Source organism: Eucyclogobius newberryi, unplaced genomic scaffold (genome assembly GCF_026437365.1).
Source record: "Eucyclogobius newberryi isolate DKJ021-1_F unplaced genomic scaffold, fEucNew1.0.hap1 SCAF_21, whole genome shotgun sequence".
NCBI classification, from domain to species: Eukaryota; Metazoa; Chordata; class Actinopteri; order Gobiiformes; family Gobiidae; genus Eucyclogobius; species Eucyclogobius newberryi.
Genome location: NW_027315846.1, coordinates 2,093,607 through 2,115,659, shown reverse-complemented (window position 1 = coordinate 2,115,659; position 22,053 = coordinate 2,093,607). Strand labels below are relative to the sequence as shown.

Here is a 22,053-nt window from a genome sequence, read left to right as displayed (position 1 = left end):
GAGGGACGAGCATGAGGGATGAGCTGGAGGGACGACCAGGAGGGACGAGAGGGAGAGACGAGCAGGAGGGACAAGCATGAGGGATGAGCTGGAGGGACGACCAGGAGGGACGAGAGGGAGGGACGAGCAGGAGGGACGAGCGGGAGGGACGAGCAGGAGGGACGAGCGGGAGGGACGAGCAGGAGGGACGAGCTGGATGGGACGAGCAGGAGGGAGGAGCTGGAGGGACGAGCGGGAGGGACGAGCATGAGGGACGAGCAGGAGGGACGAGCTGGATGGGACGAGCAGGAGGGAGGATCTGGATGGGACGAGCTGGATGGGACGAGAGGGAGGGACGAGCAGGAGGGACGAGCGGGAGGGACGAGCAGGAGGGAGGAGCTGGAGGGACGAGCAGGAAGGATTAGCTGGAGGGACGACCAGGAGGGACGAGAGGGAGGGACGAGCAGGAGGGACGAGCGGGAGGGACGATCAGGAGGGAGGAGCTGGAGGGACGAGCGGGAGGGACGAGCATGAGGGACGAGCTGGATGGGAGAGACACTAATCAACTACTAAAATTATCTTAAGTTTCAGGCCAAATAGAAACGTTCAGGTTTGCCATTTGAAGGTTTTTCTTTTGGACACATGGTACAAATGGACCACATGAGACAGGACCATCTGCTCCTGCTCCATCTGAAACACATTCCACCGCCCAAAGACCACCACCGCCCAAAGACCCCCACCGCCGCACCCACCTTCCATTGCTCGTGTTCTTCTTCCTCTTGAACATGTTGAGGAGGCTGTTGCTCCGGCAGGCGCTCTTCCCGTCCCCCACGTGCATCCGGATGGCGTCCGACGTGGTGAACGCGCTCCGGACGTTCCTCTCCGGCTTGGCGATGATGATGTACATTTTGGGCGTGAACATGCAGCCCAGCGCCACCGTCACGCTCAGGCTGACCGAGAACGATGTGGTGATGATCTTGTAGTTGCTGCCGAAGTAGATGGGCACGAAGGCGAGCCAGATGATGCACGTGGTGTACATGGTGAAGGCGATGTACTTGGCCTCGTTGAAGTTGGCCGGGACGTTGCGCGTCTTGAAGGCGTAATAGGTGCAGCTCAGGATCAGCAGCCCGTTGTAGCCGAGCGGCGCCACGACCACCAGGTTACTTGTGTTGCAGATGAGGAACACTTCTCGGATGCTCGGGTAGGACTTGACGGGTTCGGGCGGTTCCATGACGATGAGCGTGATCTCCAAACTCAGCTGGACGCTTATGAGGACGGACGCGATCGCGACTTGGGCCCAGGCGCTCATGAACCGGGGCTTCCGGGTGCAGATCTTCTTCTTGCTCCCGGCCAGAATGCGCGCGATCCGGTTGGTCTTGGTCACCAGCGCCGAGTAGCACATGGACGCCGACAGCCCGACCAGGATGCGCTGGAGGTAGCAGGAGAAGAGGGTGGGGCGGGCGATGAGCGTGAAGGGGCAGACGTAGCCCAGGAAGATGCCGGCGAGGATGATGTAGCAGAGCTCGCGGCTGGATGACTTGACGACGGGCGTGTCCCGGTAGACGACGAAGACCAGGGCGACGAAGGAGGTGACCAAGATGCCGACGCAGCTGAAGACGACCTGGATGATGGACTCGGGGTTGCTCCACTCCAGGTAACGCAGAGGGAGCGGCTCGCAGCCTGAGAAAGAGAGACGAGGAGGCAGTTTTACGCACAGCGGCGACAATAGAGCTCCCACTGCAGCTCCCATGTGATAAATACACTGTCATTTTAAAACATTTTCTTTCTTTCTTTGTCATAATAAGACAGTAGAGTCACATTCAAAAGCCTTTAACGTTGCCAAATATAAAAAAGGGCGAGGGTTTCTCAGGAAAGTTGTCGGCAAATGTCACAAGGCTGGTTTTCCAGCCCAGAGACAGCAGGGGGCGACGACGGACGTTTAAAACCCCCCAAAAATACCATGAACGGTCCCGACGACGTATTGTTTGTGCTCAAATGTCGACAGGACACTGCTGAACTCTAAGGGCTTTTTTTCGCCAAGGGAGGTAGCGCCCTGGCCCCGGCCCCCTGGAGAAAGGGTGGGGGCTTGGGCGCTCGTTTGCTCCCTTGTCGACCAAAAGGCTTGAATAAGTTTGTTTGGCAGAGCTAAACCGATCCAAATTATAATTATCAGAGCTGTTAATGCTGGAAGTCATTTTTAAGTGATGAGACGAGCGACCCACGTTCACAGAATGCACCAGGCCACGCCCTCAGGTTGCTTTACTCCGCCTCATATTTTGGCACGATCACGCCTCTTGTCTAGAATTCCACGCCCACGTAAATACGGCCCTCAATGCGTCGCAGATTAACAGGGACAAAAGAGAGTCCAGGGCGTCGGGCGAGCAGAGCGAAGGCGCCTTAAATGCAGGAGAATAAAGTCTGAATTCAACACGGTTCAAAACTCTGAGACGTTTATTTAGCGTCGAAGTATTTAGAAAGTTAGAAGCGATTTCACACTTTCACCGAGAGGACAAAATAATGGGATATGTCTGAGTCTCTAAGTAGGTTTTTAGATCAACTATAAATAACTTTTGTGGGTGGTGACCGCAGCCAGAGGAGCGGGCACTGCAGAGCGAACACGCAACATATGTTTATGGACATTTATGAACATTCATGAAGACGTGTTGAGCTTTTAAACCATGTTATCATCTCATTTATTCAAGTTTATAACGTTTATTCTGCCTCAAAATCCCTCTTTACCCTCAGACACATCCTCTGATCTTCACTTCATTCTCATCCTTTTAAATGGACGACCACATGAAAATAATTAAAAACTACCATTAATTAGTTTTTAGGTCATTCCACAACGGTTACTTAGCAACCAGATTGTAAACAAGGGCCAAAACCTATTCAAACCATGCAATAGTTTGGATCTGACACTTTTGTTGAACGACTCGCAGAAGAACTGTCTTTGGATGAAAACGGTCATAATCAGGAAACATGAGTTGCGAGGACGTTAATAGCGGACGGTCGTAAGCTCGCTGCGTGTCAGCTCTGGCCACGCCCCTTCACAGCGGGTCGGGGGCTGAGAGCTCGCCAAGAAAGTGTTTGTCTTTGAAACGGCGGCGGAGAGTTTAAAGTGGGCCAGAGGAGCAGAGCGCCACGTTGAGACGAGATGAAGATGACGAATGGAGTCGAGGAGCCACAGGAGAGAAGAAGAAATGGGACGAAGAGCAACACAAACTAACAGAGGGAGGAGGGCGAGAAGAGGGAGGAGGGCGAGAAGAGCAAGAAGAGCGAGAAGAGGAAGGAGGGCGAGAAGAGCAAGAGCGAGAAGAACGAGAAGAGCGAGTAGAGGAAGGAGGGCGAGAAGAGCGCGATGTCGAGACGAGATGATGATGACGAATGGAGTCGAGGAGCCACAGGAAAGAAGAAGAAATGGGACGAAGAGCAACACAAACTAACAGAGGAACGAGCAAGAAGAGGGAGGAGGGCGAGAAGAGGGAGGAGGGCGAGAAGAGCGAGAAGAGCGAGAAGAGGAAGGAGGGCGGGAAGAGGGAGGAGGGCGAGAAGAGCAAGAGCAAGAAGAACGAGAAGAGCAAGAAGAGGAAGGAGGGCGAGAAGAGCGCAACGTCGAGACGAGATGATGATGACGAATGGACTCGAGGAGAAGAAGAAATGGGACGAAGAGCAACACAGACAGACTTACAGAGGGAGGAGCAAGAAGAGCGAGGAGGGCGAGAAGAAGAAGAGCAAGAAGACCAAGAGCGAGAAGAGCGAGAAAAGCGAGAAGAGCGAGAAGAGCGAGAAGAATGAGAAGAATGAGAAGAGCAAGAGCAAGAAGAGGAAGAAGAGGGAGAAAAAGCGAGAGCGAGAAGAGCATTTCGATTGAACAGTGCCACCGTCTTGACTGTCAAAAGCTCTTGTCGTCCGCGCTTTACGGCCAAAACACAACCACAATCACGACTTGTCGCCGTCTGCCGACGCGGCGCTGACGCTACGTGTCGTGCTAACGTGCTAACGACAAACCTTCCAGCAGCAGCTCGTTGGGCCACCAGCCGAGCTCGCAGGCTTTGCACGTGAACTCGTCCTGGACAAACTCGTTGTCTTTGCAGGGCGTGCAGATCCAGCAGCAGCTCACCTCGCCTTTCCGGATCACCTGCAACAGAAGCGGGCGTAAAGCGGGCGTAAAGCGGGCGTAAAGCGGGCGTAAAGTGGGCGTAAAGCGGGCGTAAAGCGAGCGTAAAGCGGGCGTGAAGCGAGCGGAAAGCGAGCGGAAAGCGGGCGGAAAGCGGGGGTAAAGCGGGCGGAAAGCGGGCGGAAAGCGGGCGTGAAGCGAGCGGAAAGCGAGCGTAAAGCGGGCGTAAAGCGGGCGGAAAGCGGGCGTAAAGTGGGCGTAAAGCGGGCGTAAAGCGAGCGTAAAGCGGGCGTGAAGCGAGCGGAAAGCGAGCGGAAAGCGGGCGGAAAGCGGGCGGAAAGCGGGCGGAAAGCGTGTGTAAAGCGCGGGTCAACACGTTGGTCAAAGTGTCCGTTTTAATCAGAGTACGCGCGCACAGTTATGCTAATGACAGTTATACTACGCTAATATCAGCTAATTAACCAACTATACACAAAAACGGCACAAAAAAGACCCCAAACCCTTATCAAAACGCCATGAAAACAGTTTAGAAGCCTCCTATGTCCAATGGCTTTTGACGGATCCAAACATAAATGCACTTAAATATTCCTTTTATAACCAACAACACTCCAAACTGCCCAATTATTCTCGGTTTAACTCGACTAATCTGTGCCACCAGGCCAGAAAAACACACTATTATACCAACAGTGATGAATGATTTAATCGGGAGATCTTTACTAACTTGCTTTACTTTCCATTATTGACGAAAGTGCAGACGATGTCGGGCTTTTCCCCGTTCTTTTCTGCTGCTCTTGAATTATTGAGCGTTATAGTGCAGCGGAGATATACACTGTATATATATATAACATGTCGCTGTTGTGGGGCTGAAGCCTTCATGTATTTTTAGTACTTCAGACTGTAGTAGAACTGGGCTTTTCCAAAGTGAAGCTATTGTGTTTACAGACGGTGTATTGTGCTTTTTTATGGCATTTGAAGCATCTTTAAGTGTGATAATATGCAGAAAAATCACATTGTAACACCATTTAGACCAAGATCATTTGTTATTAATCAGTTATTGTGATTATTCAGGTCAGATTTAATGGTAAGAACTGAAATGTTATAATTCATAATGACAATTTTAGGGTTAGTTGTAAAGTTGAGGTATTTTATTTGAATCGGTGGTCCAAAAATGTAAAGTGATTATTGTCTGTTTGTGTCACATTTTCAAATTTTTCAAAATTTTTTGGTCAGTTTTCTTTCTCAGCATAAAATCTAACCTGGAAACAACAACAGTGTCCAAACTGTTCCTTTTTTGTGTTGTTTTATGATTTCATTTAATTCACTTTTACAAAATTACATACATACAATTTTTCAGTAAGATCTAGTTTACTCAAAAATTAAATAAAAATCCCAATTTTTTTCATCTTATTTTTTATTTTTTATCTAATATGTCAACAAATTTAAACCTGGCGTTTCCCATTTTTCAGATCTGTTCCAAATATTTGAACTCTTGTCCATTTTCCACCAAAAACGCCTTTTTACATGTGAAAAATTGTGGAAAAACGTGATATATACAACATTTCCTCACATTCATGAAGTAAACAACATTAGAAGTTTCAAATTGACACATCTAAATTCAGTAACTTTACTTTGTCCGTCTTAACGCTGGTCACTGACGTAAAGAAGTGACCGAAGGTGCGTCTGACCTTGATCTGGCCTCGGGAGCACGGCTCGCTGCACACGGACAGCACCAGCTCGCTCCGGTTGATCACGGTGTCGTCGTCCAGGCTCAGCGCTCCCTCGTGCCACGACCCGATGTTTATGTAATCGTAGACGCCCGACTCCAGCTGCTGGAAGTTCATGATCTCGTATCTGAAGAAAAGAAACACCAGAGTTACGGGACGACGGAGACGGCGCTGCGACCGACCCTAGACGACGAGAACGGTGATTTCTCTTGCAGTTTCACACTTTTTAAACACATTATCAACCAAATGAAAGCTGAAATGTGCAACTGAAGGCTTCGTGTTGGAGAATTTCTACAAATAAAGCGTTTTTTGAGCTCTTTTCGTATGTGTTTTGGAGTCTTTTAAGTCTAGATAACAATTACAATGGTCAAAACTCAACTGTTTTTAGCGCCGACTTGTCTTGAGTACCGTATTTTCCGGACTGTAAATCGCACCAGCCAAAAAAAAATGCATAGTAGAGAAGAAGAAAAACATATATAAGTCGCACTGGAGTATAAGTCGCATTTTTTGGGGAAATGTGTTTGATAAAATCCAAGACCAAGAACAGACATTTCATCTTGAAATGCAGTTTAAAATAATAACAGATGAGAGAACATGGTGAATAGGTGTATGTGTGCTAACGCTAACACCTTCAGCTACATGACGCATGCTAACGCTAACACCTTCAGCTACATGACATATGCTAACGCTGACACCTTCAGCTACATGACGCATGCTAACGCTAACACCTTCAGCTATATGACGTATGCTAACGCTAACACCTTCAGCTACATGACGTATGCTAACGCTAACACCTTCAGCTACATGACGTATGCTAACGCTAACACCTTCAGCTACATGACGCATGCTAACGCTAACACCTTCAGCTACATGACATATGCTAACGCTGACACCTTCAGCTACATGACGCATGCTAACGCTAACACCTTCAGCTACATGACGTATGCTAACGCTAACACCTTCAGCTACATGACGCATGCTAACGCTAACACCTTCAGCTACATGACATATGCTAACGCTGACACCTTCAGCTACATGACGCATGCTAACGCTAACACCTTCAGCTACATGACGTATGCTAACGCTGACACCTTCAGCTACATGACGTATGCTAACGCTAACACCTTCAGCTACATGACGTATGCTAACGCTGACACCTTCAGCTACATGACGTATGCTAATGCTAACACCTTCAGCTACATGACGTATGCTAACGCTAACACCTTCAGCTACATGACGTATGCTAACGCTGACACCTTCAGCTACATGACGTATGCTAACGCTAACACCTTCAGCTAAATGACGTATGCTAACGCTAACACCTTCAGCTACATGATGTATGCTAACGCTAACACCTTCAGCCACATGACGTATGCTAACGCTGACACTGTTAACTATAGCATAAAGAACATGCTAACAAGTTTAGCAAAGCATCAGTTTTACCCCAAATCACTAAATCCACTGAATTCTTCTTCCTCTGTGTCACTTCTAAACAACTCCACAAACTCCAGAGGTAGAGGAAGTGCAGATTCTTCTTCTGCGTCGCTTAGAGCCTAGAGCGCCCTCTTGTGGTTGTCAGTGTGAAAATAACGAATAATATCACATATAAGTCACTCTGGAGTATAAGTTGGACCCCAGGCAAAACTATGAAAAAAGGTGCGACTTATAGTCCGGAAAATACGGTAACTGTTGCAGCCCGATTGCATCAAGACAAGGACTAAACCCGGACCAAATCTGGACCAGAACAGGACCAAACCAGGTCAATACAAGGACTAAACTGTTATCGAGATGTTATTGCGCTGCTTTGGATGTTCTGAATGATAATGGCATTAAACGGTCGCTATAAAACCCTCCACCGGGAATAAAATGTGACTGAACGTAGCTTTTAACCATGTTCTACTCCTCAAAAACGTCCCGGTAGTTTCATTGTCATTAATCCTGCTCAGTGACTCTTTAGAAAACACTCGTCTTCAGTCCACGGATCAACTGAACGTTTCTTTTGTTTATTTCCCGGCTGTAATTCCCTCTGCTGCCAGTAGATGGAGCGCAAACACATGAACGTCACGAGGAAACGCCTGGAACATAGAAAGTGCAGGTGTTATTTTAAGTTCTAAAACATGAGACGCCGAAGTAAAGGTACAAGAGCCAGTTTAAAGGTCAATGACGATAAACAAAATGATAACCACATTAGAGTTTGGTGTTCTTTAAAGCGCCCCCTACAGGTCGCACGACTCATTGAACTGAAACGCAATTAAGAAAAATATATTTAGAATTTTGCTAAAAAGTATTAATATGTTATCACAGAATAACCTTTTTCTTTCTTAGGTTTATGATTTCACTTCCTGTTTGTAATTGATGACATCACACTAGGAAATTACCAAGAAAACACTGGGAAAAACTCATTGAATGTCACACGATTTTTTTATTTGACAAGTACAAATATATGAGAGCGACTTTATTTTGTTGAATTAATGTTTAGAGTCAAAAAAGTTGTTTCTTTTGTGTAAATTCTGCGCGAGTGTCCCTGGTGTGATGTCACTTCCTGTCCCTGGTGTGATGTCACTTCCTGTGCTTTTTCTTCTACAGATTTTTAGACTTTTCTCCACAAATACCTGCTCGCTTGGTGTAAAACTATCATTTATATGTACAACAGGTATAAATACACGAACATAAGGTCAAAATTAGAAAATACCCTTTAAAGGTCATGATAAATCTACAGTTTGGAGCTTCTAAACACGTTATCGTTGTTTTAAGTCGTTTCTTCCACCAAAATCCACTTGAAGCTGATGTTCTTGATCCCTTCGTGTTATCCAGAAGCTCCTCTGTGTTTTTAAAGCCCGCACGCCTTCACACTGCGGGGCGTAAGTCGTACAGAGGCTGAATAATGGATGAAGTTTCAGAATCGCCGCCGGCGTCGTCACCTTCAGATGTTATTTGTATTCCCCGCTGATAAAAATACATAAAAACACTCCGTCATCGGCGAAGGTCAGGGCGGGACGCAACCGACTCTGCCCGGCGTCTTTACGAAGCGAGCGAAAGCCAAAAACAATAGGACGAGCTCGGAATGCGAATCGATCTTCACGAGCGTCGCCAAGGGAAACGGACAAAATGAAGTAAGTTCCTCCGGTCTTTTCAAAGTCTTTTCAAAATGACCGGACGAACGTAACTGTTGCTTAATATCGCCAATGAGACCTTCTGAGTTCTGTCTAGTTCTCCGTCTAGTGAGTCGTTCTCTGTAGAGCAGTGTTTCCCAACCAGGGGTACACGACAGGGGTAAACTCGCCATGTGTGGGTGTCGACCCGAATGCCGTTCATCGACAGAGTCCGAACTGCCCCTTGTTTGTGTTGTTTAATGATTTCGTGTAATCCACTTGCCTCCAACTCCAGAAAAGGAGGCAAAATTATGTATGTACATTCTTAACACACATTTTCAGTAAGATCCAGTTTACGCAAAAATGTAATTAAAATCCCACTTTTTTCTCTTTCTTTGAACTGTACAAAACGCCGCTGCTCGTCTTCTCACTGGTGTAACACACTTCTGCATGTCGCTCCCACTCTTAAGTCTCTTAACATTTCAAATTGATTTAAAAATGTTGTTACTTAAGTTTAAAGCTCTTTGCGAGCGTTTAAAGCTCTTTACGGGAGTTTAAAGCTCTTCGCGGGTGATAATCGTGACACAAAACAAGCGCACGTAGCACACAGTCGATTTGAAAGGAAATTTAATGAATTGAAAAGGGTGATTTGTAGTCATTTTTGCATATTTTTTGGATGATTTAAAACATTTATATCATTAAAACTCGATATATACTGGTAAGAAATGTATTTTTTTTCTCATTTATTGTGTATTTGAAAGGGACTGATACATGTAGTCATCAGATGCAGCACCAGACCCTTGTCCCGGGGGGAAGGTGGTACGTGGACCACTGCTTTAAACACATATATTGCCCACTTTTATGACCTACTTTTCCTCTGATGCGGCGTAATCTCGCTGCCCATCACAGAAAACCCCTATCCCATACCTCCCCGGCGTGTCCCGTACCTCCCCGTCGTGTCCCGTACCTCCCCGCCGTGTCCCGTACCTCCCCGCCGTGTCCCGTACCTCCCCCGCTGTGTCCCGTACCTCCCCGCCGTGTCCCGTACCTCCCCCGCTGTGTCCCGTACCTCCCCGGCGTGTCCCGTACCTCCCCGCCGTGTCCCGTACCTCCCCGCCGTGTCCCGTACCTCCCCGCCGCCTCCCCGGCGTGTCCCGTACCTCTCCCGGCATGTCCCGTACCTCCCCGGCGTGTCCCGTACTTCCCCGGCGTGTCCTGTACCTCCCCGGCGTGTCCCGTACATCCCCGCTCGTACCTCCCCGGCGTGTCCCGTACCTCCCCACCATGTCCCGTACCTCCCCACCATGTCCCGTACCTCCCCGCCGTGTCCCGTACCTCCCCGCCTTGTCCCGTACCTCCCCGCCGCCTCCCCGCCGTGTCCCGTACCTCTCCCGGCATGTCCCGTACCTCCCCGGCGTGTCCCGTACTTCCCCGGCGTGTCCTGTACCTCCCCGGCGTGTCCCGTACATCCCCGCTCGTACCTCCCCGCCGTGTCCCGTACCTCCGCGCCGTGTCCCGTACCTCCCCGCCGTGTCCGTACCTCCCCTGCTGTGTCCCGTACCTCCCCGCCGTGTCCCGTACCTCCCCGCCGTGTCCCGTACCTCCCCGCCGTTGTGTCCCGTACCTCCCCCGCTGTGTCCCGTACTTCCCCGCCGTGTCCCACCGTGTCCCGTACCTCCCCGCCGTGTTCCGTACCTCCCCGCCGTGTCCCGTACCTTCCCACCGTGTCCCGTACCTCCGCGCCGTGTCCCGTACCTACCTCCCCGCCGTGTCCCGTACCTCCCCGCCGTGTCCCGTACCTCCCCGCCGTGTCCCACCGTGTCCCGTACCTCCCCACCGTTGTGTCCCGTACCTACCCGCCGTGTCCCACCGTGTCCCGTACCTCCCAGCCGTTGTGTCCCGTACCTCCCCCGCTGTGTCCCGTACCTCCCCGCCGTGTCCCGTACCTCCCCGCCGTGTCCCGTACCTCCCCGGCCGTGTCCCGTACCTCCGCGCCGTGTCCCGTACCTCCCCGCCGTGTCCCGTACCTCCGCGCCGTGTCCCGTACCTCCCCGCCGTGTCCCACCGTGTCCCGTACCTCCCCGGCGTGTCCCCGTCGTCGTCGAACCAGACGTCCTCCCCGGACACGCCCCTGAAGGACGTCCGGAGGATGAAGTCGAGGAGCACGCTGCCGTCTACGGGCGCCATGGCCGGGCACAGCCCCGCCTGGCCCGGGCACAGCTCCTCGTGCATGTCCTGCAGCCCGTGCGCCATGGCGTAGATGGCGTTGATCACGAAGCCCATCTTGCTGTCCTGCACGTAGTTGTCCAGCAGACGCTCGTAACCTGCGAGGGGACGAGGACAAAGGTCAGACAAACGCCACGTCCGCTCGTCTTCTGCATCGACCAATCGCCTGAGGACACGACGTGCTCAGAGTCATGAAGGACATCGTCATTCAAAATAAAGAGCTTTAAAATATCACGACACGCATCAAACTTCACAAACAGAAGGATTCGTTCATGTCCGATTCTCTCTGATGTATAAACTCAGGCTCTATCAGTGTTTTCAGATTTATACGTTCTAAATATCTGCCATTTTGGCCGTTTTTACACATAAAATGTCTCATTTCTTTCATCAGGCAGTGGGAGGAGATGTGGGGAAGGTGAATCTCAACTTTAGAGCAGTCAAGTCTCAAATGCAGGACAATAAAGCTCTGAGTAAACTAACTCATTAGAGTTCATTAACAAATTAGTAGATTGATATAAATGAAACCATTAGGCAACGTGACTGCTCTGCCAGAGCCTTGCACTGATTATGAAAACAGAAATGTTCAGATGTTTGGTGATGTTTATGGACTTAAACACTTACTGTATATAAAACATATCAATATATATAACATATAAATATATATAACATACTTTCACTCACTCCGTTTCAAACATGTATTTATTATGCATACGTATTATGAATTCATGATGTTGGTGGATTTCTTTTAGTGCCAAATGTCTGAGGAAAAGACCTCCTCCTCATTGGGTTTGACCTCTGACCTCTGACCTGTGTTTATTTATGTCTTTCATTTCTTTAAAGTAAATAAAATAATAAACTATAAAGGAAATTTCTACATGTGACAAAAGCAACAGAATCCACTGAGAGACGATGACCTCATGAACATGTGTGTTTCCTCTGATGTACTGCAGTACTTTGACTATGTACTGCAGTACTTTGACTATGTACTGCAGTACTTTGACTATGTACTGCAGTACTTTGATTATTAAATAATAAAGAAATTAAATAAATGAAAACAGCCTCTGTTTTTCCGTTGCCTGAAAAAGCAGCAGCTTGTTTAATATTTGATGCAGTTTAAGTGGAAAGTATCACATATAGAAGCGCTAACAAGACAAGCTAATGCAGTATTTATACACAAGATCTGAGCTAATACAGTATTTATACACAAGATCTGAGCTAATGCAGTATTTATACACAAGATCTGAGCTATTGCAGTATTTATACACAAGAACTGAGCTATTGCAGTATTTATACACAAGATCTGAGCTAATGCAGTATTTATACACAAGATCTGAGCTAATGCAGTATTTATGCACAAGATCTGAGCTAATGCAGTATTTATACACAAGATCTGAGCTAATGCAGTATTTATACACAAGATCGAAGGCTCATCTAAAGAGAGTTTTGAGTATTGATGAAAATAAAGATTACAGTACTTTATCAAAAATAACACATCTAAATAAACAGTTTTAATCATTAAAGGTCCACTATGTAACTTTTCTGGCTCCACCACCTGATCGTCTCCATGGAGATGTTTTTGCTTTACCTGAAACACGGTGATAATTGTTTATCTCCATATCCATATTACGGGTCAGATCTATGGAGAAGCGAACCCGGAAGTAAGAATTTTTGAGAAATCAGCACTTTGGGTTTGACCAGAAAAGTGACGTAATAAACCTTTAATTCAACAGTAACATTCCTCCATTCAGTGACTCAACTTAAACTGAACCAACCAGGACTTAACTAGGAGTTAACTAGGACTAAACTAGGACTAAACTAGGACTAAACTAGGACTAAACCAGGACTAAACCAGAGCTGAACCAGAGCTGAACCAGGACTAAACCAGGACTAAACCAGGACTTAACCAGGACTTAACCAGGACTAAACCAGGAAAAAACAAGGACAAAACCAGGACTTAACCAGTACTTAACCAGGACAAAACCAGGACTAAACCAGGACTAAACCAGGAATAAACCAGGACTTAACCAGGACTAAACCAGGAATAAACCAGGACTAAACCAGGACTTAACCAGTACTTAACCAGGACTAAACCAGAACTAAACCAGGACTGAACCAGAGCTGAACCAAGACTAAACCAGAACTAAACCAGGACTAAACCTGGACTCTACATAGAGGCGTGGCTTCATGCAGGTCAGTGTCAATCTGCTGTTATTCTCTCACTTTAATGTTATTGGGCTGTTTTTAACTGTGGAGAATTAAAAGACTGAGAATGTAATTTACTCGTTTCAGGAAACGACCCAATAGCTTCATATATTAGACGTTGACTGATATTAAGTAAAGAAATATGAAACTATGCTCACGGTCAAACCGAACTGAGCCGATGAACTTTGAAGGGACAGAAACAAATCTTGAGGGACTCCTAGATTATTCTTTTTTTCCCCCTTTTTTTCTACTGGACATTGAACCTTTTTTGATGCGTTTTTCCTTGATTAAAGATTGAAATGCGGTAACTGAAGTTCTACGTAGAGAATATTTACATTGATAGTTTATTTACAGTTTTATTTTGATTTAATAATGTCATTGTCTTTGCTGTAAAAGGTCTTTTCGTGCGCATTTTAAGTCTCTATAGTCTTAAAAATACAATTCTGACTATTTAAACAGTTGCCCAGTCAGGATTATGCTAATGAATCCATGGCAACAGCAGCAGGCTGTGATTGGCTGATGTCAAAAAGACTCAGTTGACGCAGTGTAAGATTATTATGAAGTATTATTAATATCAGTCGACTTCTACTTATATTGCCAAAGTGAGGAGCGCGTAACGATTGAAGAAAAGCCACTCACCGTCCCGGAGTTCTATCAACGAAACAGAAATATACAAAGGAAATCAGTATAAAAATGTAATAATAATGATAATAATAATAATAATATATGTATAATAATGCTTATGGAATTCAGAAATGATGGTAAAACAAAGCGTAACTGAGGCCATAAACTGCAAAGGAAAAAGGAAATTGCTTGGAAATATTTCTTCAGGCAAAATTATAATGATGCTTGTCATGTTGTTAAAAAACATAAACATAAAAATGTGTTTGATGCTTCTTACTTCTTGAATGCTGAGAAGAAGGAAAAAAATACTGCTAAATAAAAATAAAAGCTCTTAAAATTAAGGGAAGAAAAAAAAATCTGAATAAATATAAAAGCTCTTAAAATTAAGCATAAAAGAAGAAAAAAAAACATGCTTTGTGGAAAATTAGATAGCCAGTAGTTTACTTCACAGCACAGTAATAACACGGTAATAGGATGATAACTGAAGGTGTAATTATGTTGGTAATCCCAGTTATTTATCTTTAATAATACGTCAAATGTATTAATCCTTTGATATCTGAGTTCTGGTTCTTTTCCATCCTTTACACGATGTTCTCAGCGCTGCAAAGTAAAGCCAGTGAACGTGTGCGTGAAGCTCCAGAGGTCGAGAAGGCTTCATTTACCTAGTGTAGGGTCCACTGTCGGTCCAGAGTCAGAAATGGACAATACGAGACAAACGTTACTGCCCCGAGTTCAGCCTGTGGCGCCTCATTCAACATTTAACTCCTGCTCCACTTTTAGGAGCGTTTGGTCTCCGCCCCGGGGGCTCGGTCAGACCAGGGGGCTCGGTCAGACCAGGGGGCTCGGTCAGACCCGGGGGCTCGGTCAGACCAGGGGGCTCGGTCAGACCAGGGGGCTCGGTCAGACCCGGGGGCTCGGTCAGACCAGGGGGCTCGGTCAGACCAGGGGGCTCGGTCAGACCAGGCGGCTCGGTCAGACCAGGGGGCTCGGTCAGACCAGGCGGCTCGGTCAGACCAGGGGGCTCGGTCAGACCCGGGGGCTCGGTCAAACCAGGGGGCTCGGTCAGACCAGGGGGCTCGGTCAGACCCGGGGGCTCGGTCAGACCAGGGGGCTCGGTCAGACCAGGCGGCTCGGTCAGACCAGGGGGCTCGGTCAGACCAGGCGGCTCGGTCAGACCAGGGGGCTCGGTCAGACCCGGGGGCTCGGTCAAACCAGGGGGCTCGGTCAGACCAGGGGGCTCGGTCAGACCCGGGGGCTCGGTCAAACCAGGGGGCTCGGTCAGACCAGGGGGCTCGGTCAGACCCGGGGGCTCGGTCAAACCAGGGGGCTCGGTCAGACCAGGGGGCTCGGTCAGACCCGGGGGCTCGGTCAAACCAGGGGGCTCGGTCAGACTCGCTGCTGACGCTGTGGCTGTCGCTTCACCGTCTTAAACTCTCTGGATTATACGATTGATATTTGAAGATAAACCAAAACATCGACATTCACAATAAAGAAGATAAATCTATAGGAGACGGTTGAAGGGCGTGAGCGAAACACCAGACTTCTAATTGACTCTAAAGTGCTTAGTTCAGATTTAGTTTCCACTGAAAGAATCACTTTCCACTGATTATGGATTCACTTTTGGAAAATAGTAAAACATTTGGGTTTTACAGTTTAAAGAAATGCATTTAAAGCAGAAAGTAATGTTAGCAATGATTAATTTTATCTTTTTAATTGCTTATTTTTAATGAAATAATTCAGTATGACCACATTAAAAAATCTTTTTAACCTTGCAAATATGTAAAAAAGAAAAAAAAAAGAAGAACAAAAAAAGAGCGAGGGTTTCTCAGGAGAGTTATCATGTTGCAATGGCTGTTTTTCCGCACAGAGACAGCAGGGGGCGACGACGGACACTTCGCCACAGAAATACATATTTGACCATCACAGGAACTTAGAATGACATTTAATAAGGTAAAAATGACACTCAGTTCTCCTTTAATGTTTAAACGTCAGATAAAGCGTCCGAAGCGGTACCTGAGCAGTTCCTCCGGTAGTGCGTGTTCTCCAGGGCGTGTCCGGGCAGCCGGCACTGGAACCGGTGCTGCCAGAACTCGGGGAACCACGGGTTCCTCTGGTTGGTGCTCAGCTTCAGCTTCAGGAAGTACTGGTCGAAGGAGGAGACTTCCTCCGAGTGCAGCTTCACCGTGATCCCGCCCAGCGCCTCGAACTCGTAGCCCTCCACCACCTCCACGCGGTCCGCCCAGCCGTCACTGCCCAGAACAAACACGCTTCATGTGTTTAGTGGGCGTGAACTTAGATACAAACCACCAATAGCAGACGAATGAGCACATGAGCCCAACAGGTGGCAGTAAAGAGCAGTATCACAAGGAAACAGCATTTGTCATACGCGGAATATGATCAAAACACCATCAAACACATTGATGAAAAGCAGAATAAATAAATCTAATCTAATTTATGAATCCAGAACGTTTTTGGTTTTTTTAATCTATGAAATGTAGATTGTAGAGTCCTTATTTAAATGTATCTTTGGCTCAATGCTCTCAGTTATAAACCTTCACCAAAAACGTAAGCATGTTAAAGATGACGACATAAAGCAGGTACCGTATTTTCCGGACTAAAAGTTTGGCCGACTTATACTCCAGAGCGACTTATATGTGATATTATCCGTTATTTTCACACTGACAACCACAAGAGGGCGCTCTAGGCTCTAAGCGATGCAGAAGAAGAATCTGCACTTCCTCTTCCTCTGGAGTTTGTGGAGTTGTTTAGAAGTGACACAGAGGAAGAAGAATTCAATGGATTTAGTGATTTGGGGTAAAACTGATGCTTTGCTAAACTTGTTAGCATGTTCTTTATGCTATAGTTATCTGAATAACTGTTCATATGTTACGTTAACATACCAGACACTTACCACAGTTCTGTCTGTGCCTCATGTAGCTGAAGGTGTTAGCGTTAGCATACGTCATGTGGCTGAAGGTGTTAGCGTTAGCATACGTCATATAGCTGAAGGTGTTAGCGTTAGCATACGTCATGTAGCTGAAGGTGTTAGCGTTAGCATACGTCATGTAGCTGAAGGTGTTAGCGTTAGCATACGTCATGTAGCTGAAGGTGTTAGCGTTAGCATACGTCATGTAGCTGAAGGTGTTAGCGTTAGGATATGTCATGTAGCTGAAGGTGTTAGCGTTAGCATTCGTCATGTAGCTGAAGGTGTTAGCGTTAGCATACGACCTATTCACCATGTTCTCTCATCTGTTATTATTTTAAACTGCATTTCAAGATGAAATGTCTGTTCTTGGTCTTGGATTTTATCAAATACATTTCCCCCAAAAATGTGACTTATACTCCAGTGCGACTTATATATGTTTTTTCTTCTCTATTATGCATCTTTTTGGCTGGTGCGACTTATACTCCAGAAAATACGGTGTTGGTTTTGAGTTTTGGAAGCGCACGAGCCTGAACGTGGATCCAGATCATTAGCGGTACAAAAATATCGCCTCACGTTTGGCTCGTGTTCTTAATGAAGACTGTGTCCGGTGTGAAGGGACGAGCCGCACCTGACCACCTGCCGCTCAGCTCCTGCCCCTCAGCTCCTGCCTCTCAGCTCCTGCCTCTCAGCTCCTGCCTCTCAGCGCCTGCCCCTCAGCTCCTGCCCCTCAGCTCCTGCCTCTCAGCTCCTGCCTCTCAGCTCCTGCCCCTCAGCTCCTGCCTCTCAGCTCCTGCCCCTCAGCTCCTGCCCCTCAGCTCCTGCCTCTCAGCTCCTGCCTCTCAGCTCCTGCCTCTCAGCTCCTGCCCCTCAGCTCCTGCCTCTCAGCTCCTGCCGCTCAGCTCCTGCCTCTCAGCTCCTGCCTCTCAGCTCCTGCCTCTCAGCTCCTGCCCCTCAGCTCCTGCCTCTCAGCTCCCGCCTCTCAGCTCCCGCCCCTCAGCTCCCGCCCCTCAGCTCCCGCCCCTCAGCTCCCGCCTCTCAGCTCCCGCCTCTCAGCTCCCGCCTCTCAGCTCCCGCCTCTCAGCTCCCGCCTCTCAGCTCCCGCCCCTCAGCTCCCGCCCCTCAGCTCCCGCCCCTCAGCTCCTGCCTCTCAGCTCCTGCCGCTCAGCTCCTGCCTCTCAGCTCCTGCCGCTCAGCTCCTGCCTCTCAGCTCCTGCCTCTCAGCTCCTGCCTCTCAGCTCCTGCCCCTCAGCTCCTGCCCCTCAGCTCCTGCCCCTCAGCTCCTGCCTCTCAGCTCCTGCCTCTCAGCTCCTGCCTCTCAGCTCCTGCCTCTCAGCACCTGCCTCTCAGCTCCTGCCCCTCAGCTCCTGCCCCTCAGCTCCTGCCTCTCAGCTCCTGCCCCTCAGCTCCTGCCCCTCAGCTCCTGCCTCTCAGCTCCTGCCCCTCAGCTCCTGCCCCTCAGCTCCTGCCCCTCAGCTCCTGCCCCTCAGCTCCTGCCTCTCAGCTCCTGCCCCTCAGCTCCTGCCTCTCAGCTCCTGCCTCTCAGCTCCTGCCTCTCAGCTCCTGCCTCTCAGCTCCTGCCGCTCAGCTCCTGCCTCTCAGCTCCTGCCTCTCAGCTCCTGCCTCACAGCTCCTGCCCCTCAGCTCCTGCCTCTCAGCTCCTGCCTCTCAGCTCCTGCTTCTCAGCACCTGCCGCTCAGCTCCTGCCCCTCAGCTCCTGCCCCTCAGCTCCTGCCTCTCAGCTCCTGCCTCACAGCTCCTGCCCCTCAGCTCCTGCCTCTCAGCTCCTGCCTCTCAGCACCTGCTTCTCAGCACCTGCCGCTCAGCTCCTGCCCCTCAGCTCCTGCCTCTCAGCTCCTGCCGCTCAGCTCCTGCCCCTCAGCTCCTGCCTCTCAGCTCCTGCCTCTCAGCTCCTGCCCCTCAGCGCCTGCCCCTCAGCTCCTGCCCCTCAGCTCCTGCCTCTCAGCTCCTGCCCCTCAGCTCCTGCCCCTCAGCTCCTGCCCCTCAGCTCCTGCCTCTCAGCTCCTGCCGCTCAGCTCCTGCCTCTCAGCTCCTGCCTCTCAGCTCCTGCCTCTCAGCTCCTGCCTCTCAGCTCCTGCCCCTCAGCTCCTGCCCCTCAGCTCCTGCCCCTCAGCTCCTGCCTCTCAGCTCCTGCCTCTCAGCTCCTGCCTCCCAGCTCCTGCCTCTCAGCTCCTGCCTCTCAGCTCCTGCCCCTCAGCTCCTGCCCCTCAGCTCCTGCCTCTCAGCTCCTGCCCCTCAGCTCCTGCCCCTCAGCTCCTGCCTCTCAGCTCCTGCCTCTCAGCTCCTGCCTCTCAGCTCCTGCCTCTCAGCACCTGCCTCTCAGCTCCTGCCCCTCAGCTCCTGCCTCTCAGCGCCTGCCTCTCAGCTCCTGCCTCTCAGCTCCTGGCCCTCAGCTCCTGCCTCTCAGCGCCTGCCCCTCAGCTCCTGCCCCTCAGCACCTGCCTCTCAGCTCCTGCCTCTCAGCTCCTGCCCCTCAGCTCCTGCCCCTCAGCTCCTGCCCCTCAGCTCCTGCCCCTCAGCGCCTGCCCCTCAGCTCCTGCCCCTCAGCTCCTGCCCCTCAGCTCCTGCCCCTCAGCTCCTGCCCCTCAGCTCCTGCCTCTCAGCTCCTGCCCCTCAGCTCCTGCCCCTCAGCTCCTGCCTCTCAGCGCCTGCCTCTCAGCGCCTGCCCCTCAGCTCCTGCCTCTCAGCTCCTGCCTCTCAGCGCCTGCCTCTCAGCGCCTGCCTCTCAGCTCCTGCCTCTCAGCTCCTGCCTCTCAGCTCCTGCCTCTCAGCTCCTGCCTCTCAGCTCCTGCCTCTCAGCGCCTGCCTCTCAGCGCCTGCCCCTCAGCTCCTGCCTCTCAGCGCCTGCCTCTCAGCGCCTGCCTCTCAGCGCCTGCCTCTCAGCGCCTGCCTCTCAGCTCCTGCCTCTCAGCTCCTGCCTCTCAGCTCCTGCCTCTCAGCTCCTGCCCCTCAGCTCCTGCCCCTCAGCTCCTGCCTCTCAGCTCCTGCCGCTCAGCTCCTGCCTCTCAGCTCCTGCCTCTCAGCTCCTGCCTCTCAGCTCCTGCCCCTCAGCTCCTGCCCCTCAGCTCCTGCCCCTCGGCTCCTGCCTCTCGGCTCCTGCCTCTCGGCTCCTGCCTCTCAGCTCCTGCCCCTCAGCTCCTGCCTCTCAGCTCCTGCCTCTCAGCTCCTGCCTCTCAGCTCCTGCCTCTCAGCTCCTGCTTCTCAGCACCTGCCGCTCAGCTCCTGCCCCTCAGCTCCTGCCTCTCAGCTCCTGCCCCTCAGCTCCTGCCTCTCAGCTCCTGCCCCTCAGCTCCTGCCTCTCAGCTCCTGCCTCTCAGCTCCTGCCTCTCAGCTCCTGCCTCTCAGCTCCTGCCCCTCAGCTCCTGCCTCTCAGCTCCTGCCTCTCAGCTCCTGCCTCTCAGCTCCTGCCTCTCAGCTCCTGCCTCTCAGCACCTGCCGCTCAGCTCCTGCCCCTCAGCTCCTGCCTCTCAGCTCCTGCCTCTCAGCTCCTGCCCCTCAGCTCCTGCCCCTCAGCTCCTGCCCCTCAGCTCCTGCCTCTCAGCTCCTGCCTCTCAGCTCCTGCCCCTCAGCGCCTGCCTCTCAGCGCCTGCCCCTCAGCTCCTGCCTCTCAGCTCCTGCCTCTCAGCGCCTGCCTCTCAGCGCCTGCCCCTCAGCTCCTGCCTCTCAGCTCCTGCCTCTCAGCGCCTGCCTCTCAGTGCCTGCCCCTCAGCTCCTGCCCCTCAGCTCCTGCCCCTCAGCTCCTGCCTCTCAGCTCCTGCCTCTCAGCTCCTGCCCCTCAGCTCCTGCCTCTCAGCTCCTGCCTCTCAGCGCCTGCCTCTCAGCGCCTGCCCCTCAGCTCCTGCCTCTCAGCTCCTGCCTCTCAGCGCCTGCCCCTCAGCTCCTGCCTCTCAGCGCCTGCCTCTCAGCGCCTGCCTCTCAGCGCCTGCCTCTCAGCTCCTGCCTCTCAGCTCCTGCCTCTCAGCTCCTGCCTCTCAGCTCCTGCCTCTCAGCGCCTGCCTCTCAGCGCCTGCCTCTCAGCGCCTGCCTCTCAGCGCCTGCCTCTCAGCGCCTGCCCCTCAGCTCCTGCCTCTCAGCGCCTGCCTCTCAGCGCCTGCCTCTCAGCGCCTGCCTCTCAGCGCCTGCCTCTCAGCGCCTGCCTCTCAGCGCCTGCCTCTCAGCGCCTGCCCCTCAGCTCCTGCCTCTCAGCGCCTGCCTCTCAGCGCCTGCCTCTCAGCTCCTGCCTCTCAGCGCCTGCCTCTTAGCTCCTGCCTCTCAGCGCCTGCCTCTCAGCGCCTGCCTCTCAGCTCCTGCCTCTCAGCTCCTCATGTGTAATATCATGTGTAATCTAATATTGAAGGGTCTAGTCCAGGTTTAGTCAGACATTTTGTATTAAAATGTCAAAAAGAACTAACAATTCCTGACTTTTATCAATACTACATCTGATTTGTAAATATTGTCGCACTATTTCAACCTTTTTTCTTTGTCGATAATGTATTTAAAAAGCCTTAATGTACAATAGAAATAACCGTAATCGACTAAACAAACATCGTTAGTCGCAGGAGAACAGTGAAATATTCTCCATCAGACTATTTTTACAGAGACACTTCTTCTATTTCCTATTTTGCCACTCAGAAGTTGAGAAGAAACAAAGATATTCCGTCTCGTTTTAAACCCGGTTCTGTCGTCTCTGCGCAGAACCACGGGGCTCCGAACGGGCGGATGCAGTTCCACGTCCTCGGCTCCTCGGCTCTTACGCTCGAGGTGCTGTTCCACATTAGCCGCTCCCGTCGTGATCTGACGGAAGGGCAGGTGCATTATTCATGAGCCGGGCCTGAACCGGCTTCTCCTTCTCCTCTGATTCAGGACCAACCGCCAGCGTTTCGACTTCAGACAGATATAAAAAAGTTCTTTACATTAAAGTCTATTTTTTGGACGATAGATTTAACTAAAAAGACTTAATTTGGCGTCTAAAAAAGTCCCGATTCATATTTTTTGGTTCTCACGATTATATTGTGTCCTGAATGATCGATTAAGCGAATAATCGTGACGTCTCCAGTTGAAAATTTCGAATTGCAATATTGACCTGCAAACCCTCCCCCTCCCCTTTAGTCCCGCCCATTATCAGCTCTATTACAAACGTGGGCGGAGTTTAGGTTTTAGTTTAGT

General features: G+C 50.3%; 1 protein-coding gene across 1 annotated transcript in view; it reads right to left on the bottom strand.

The window, feature by feature from the left end:
- LOC140370968 (metabotropic glutamate receptor 1-like) overlaps positions 1–22,053 on the bottom strand; it is a 29,903-nt gene that overhangs the window by 2,941 nt on the left and 4,909 nt on the right. The window contains exons 3-7 of the mRNA XM_072458249.1: positions 15,978–16,213; positions 10,990–11,236; positions 5,782–5,947; positions 3,988–4,117; positions 732–1,659 (exon numbers count right to left, since the gene is read on the bottom strand). Coding sequence (XP_072314350.1) covers positions 732–1,659; positions 3,988–4,117; positions 5,782–5,947; positions 10,990–11,236; positions 15,978–16,213 — 1,707 coding nt within the window. The remainder of the gene's footprint in view (positions 1–731; positions 1,660–3,987; positions 4,118–5,781; positions 5,948–10,989; positions 11,237–15,977; positions 16,214–22,053) is intronic.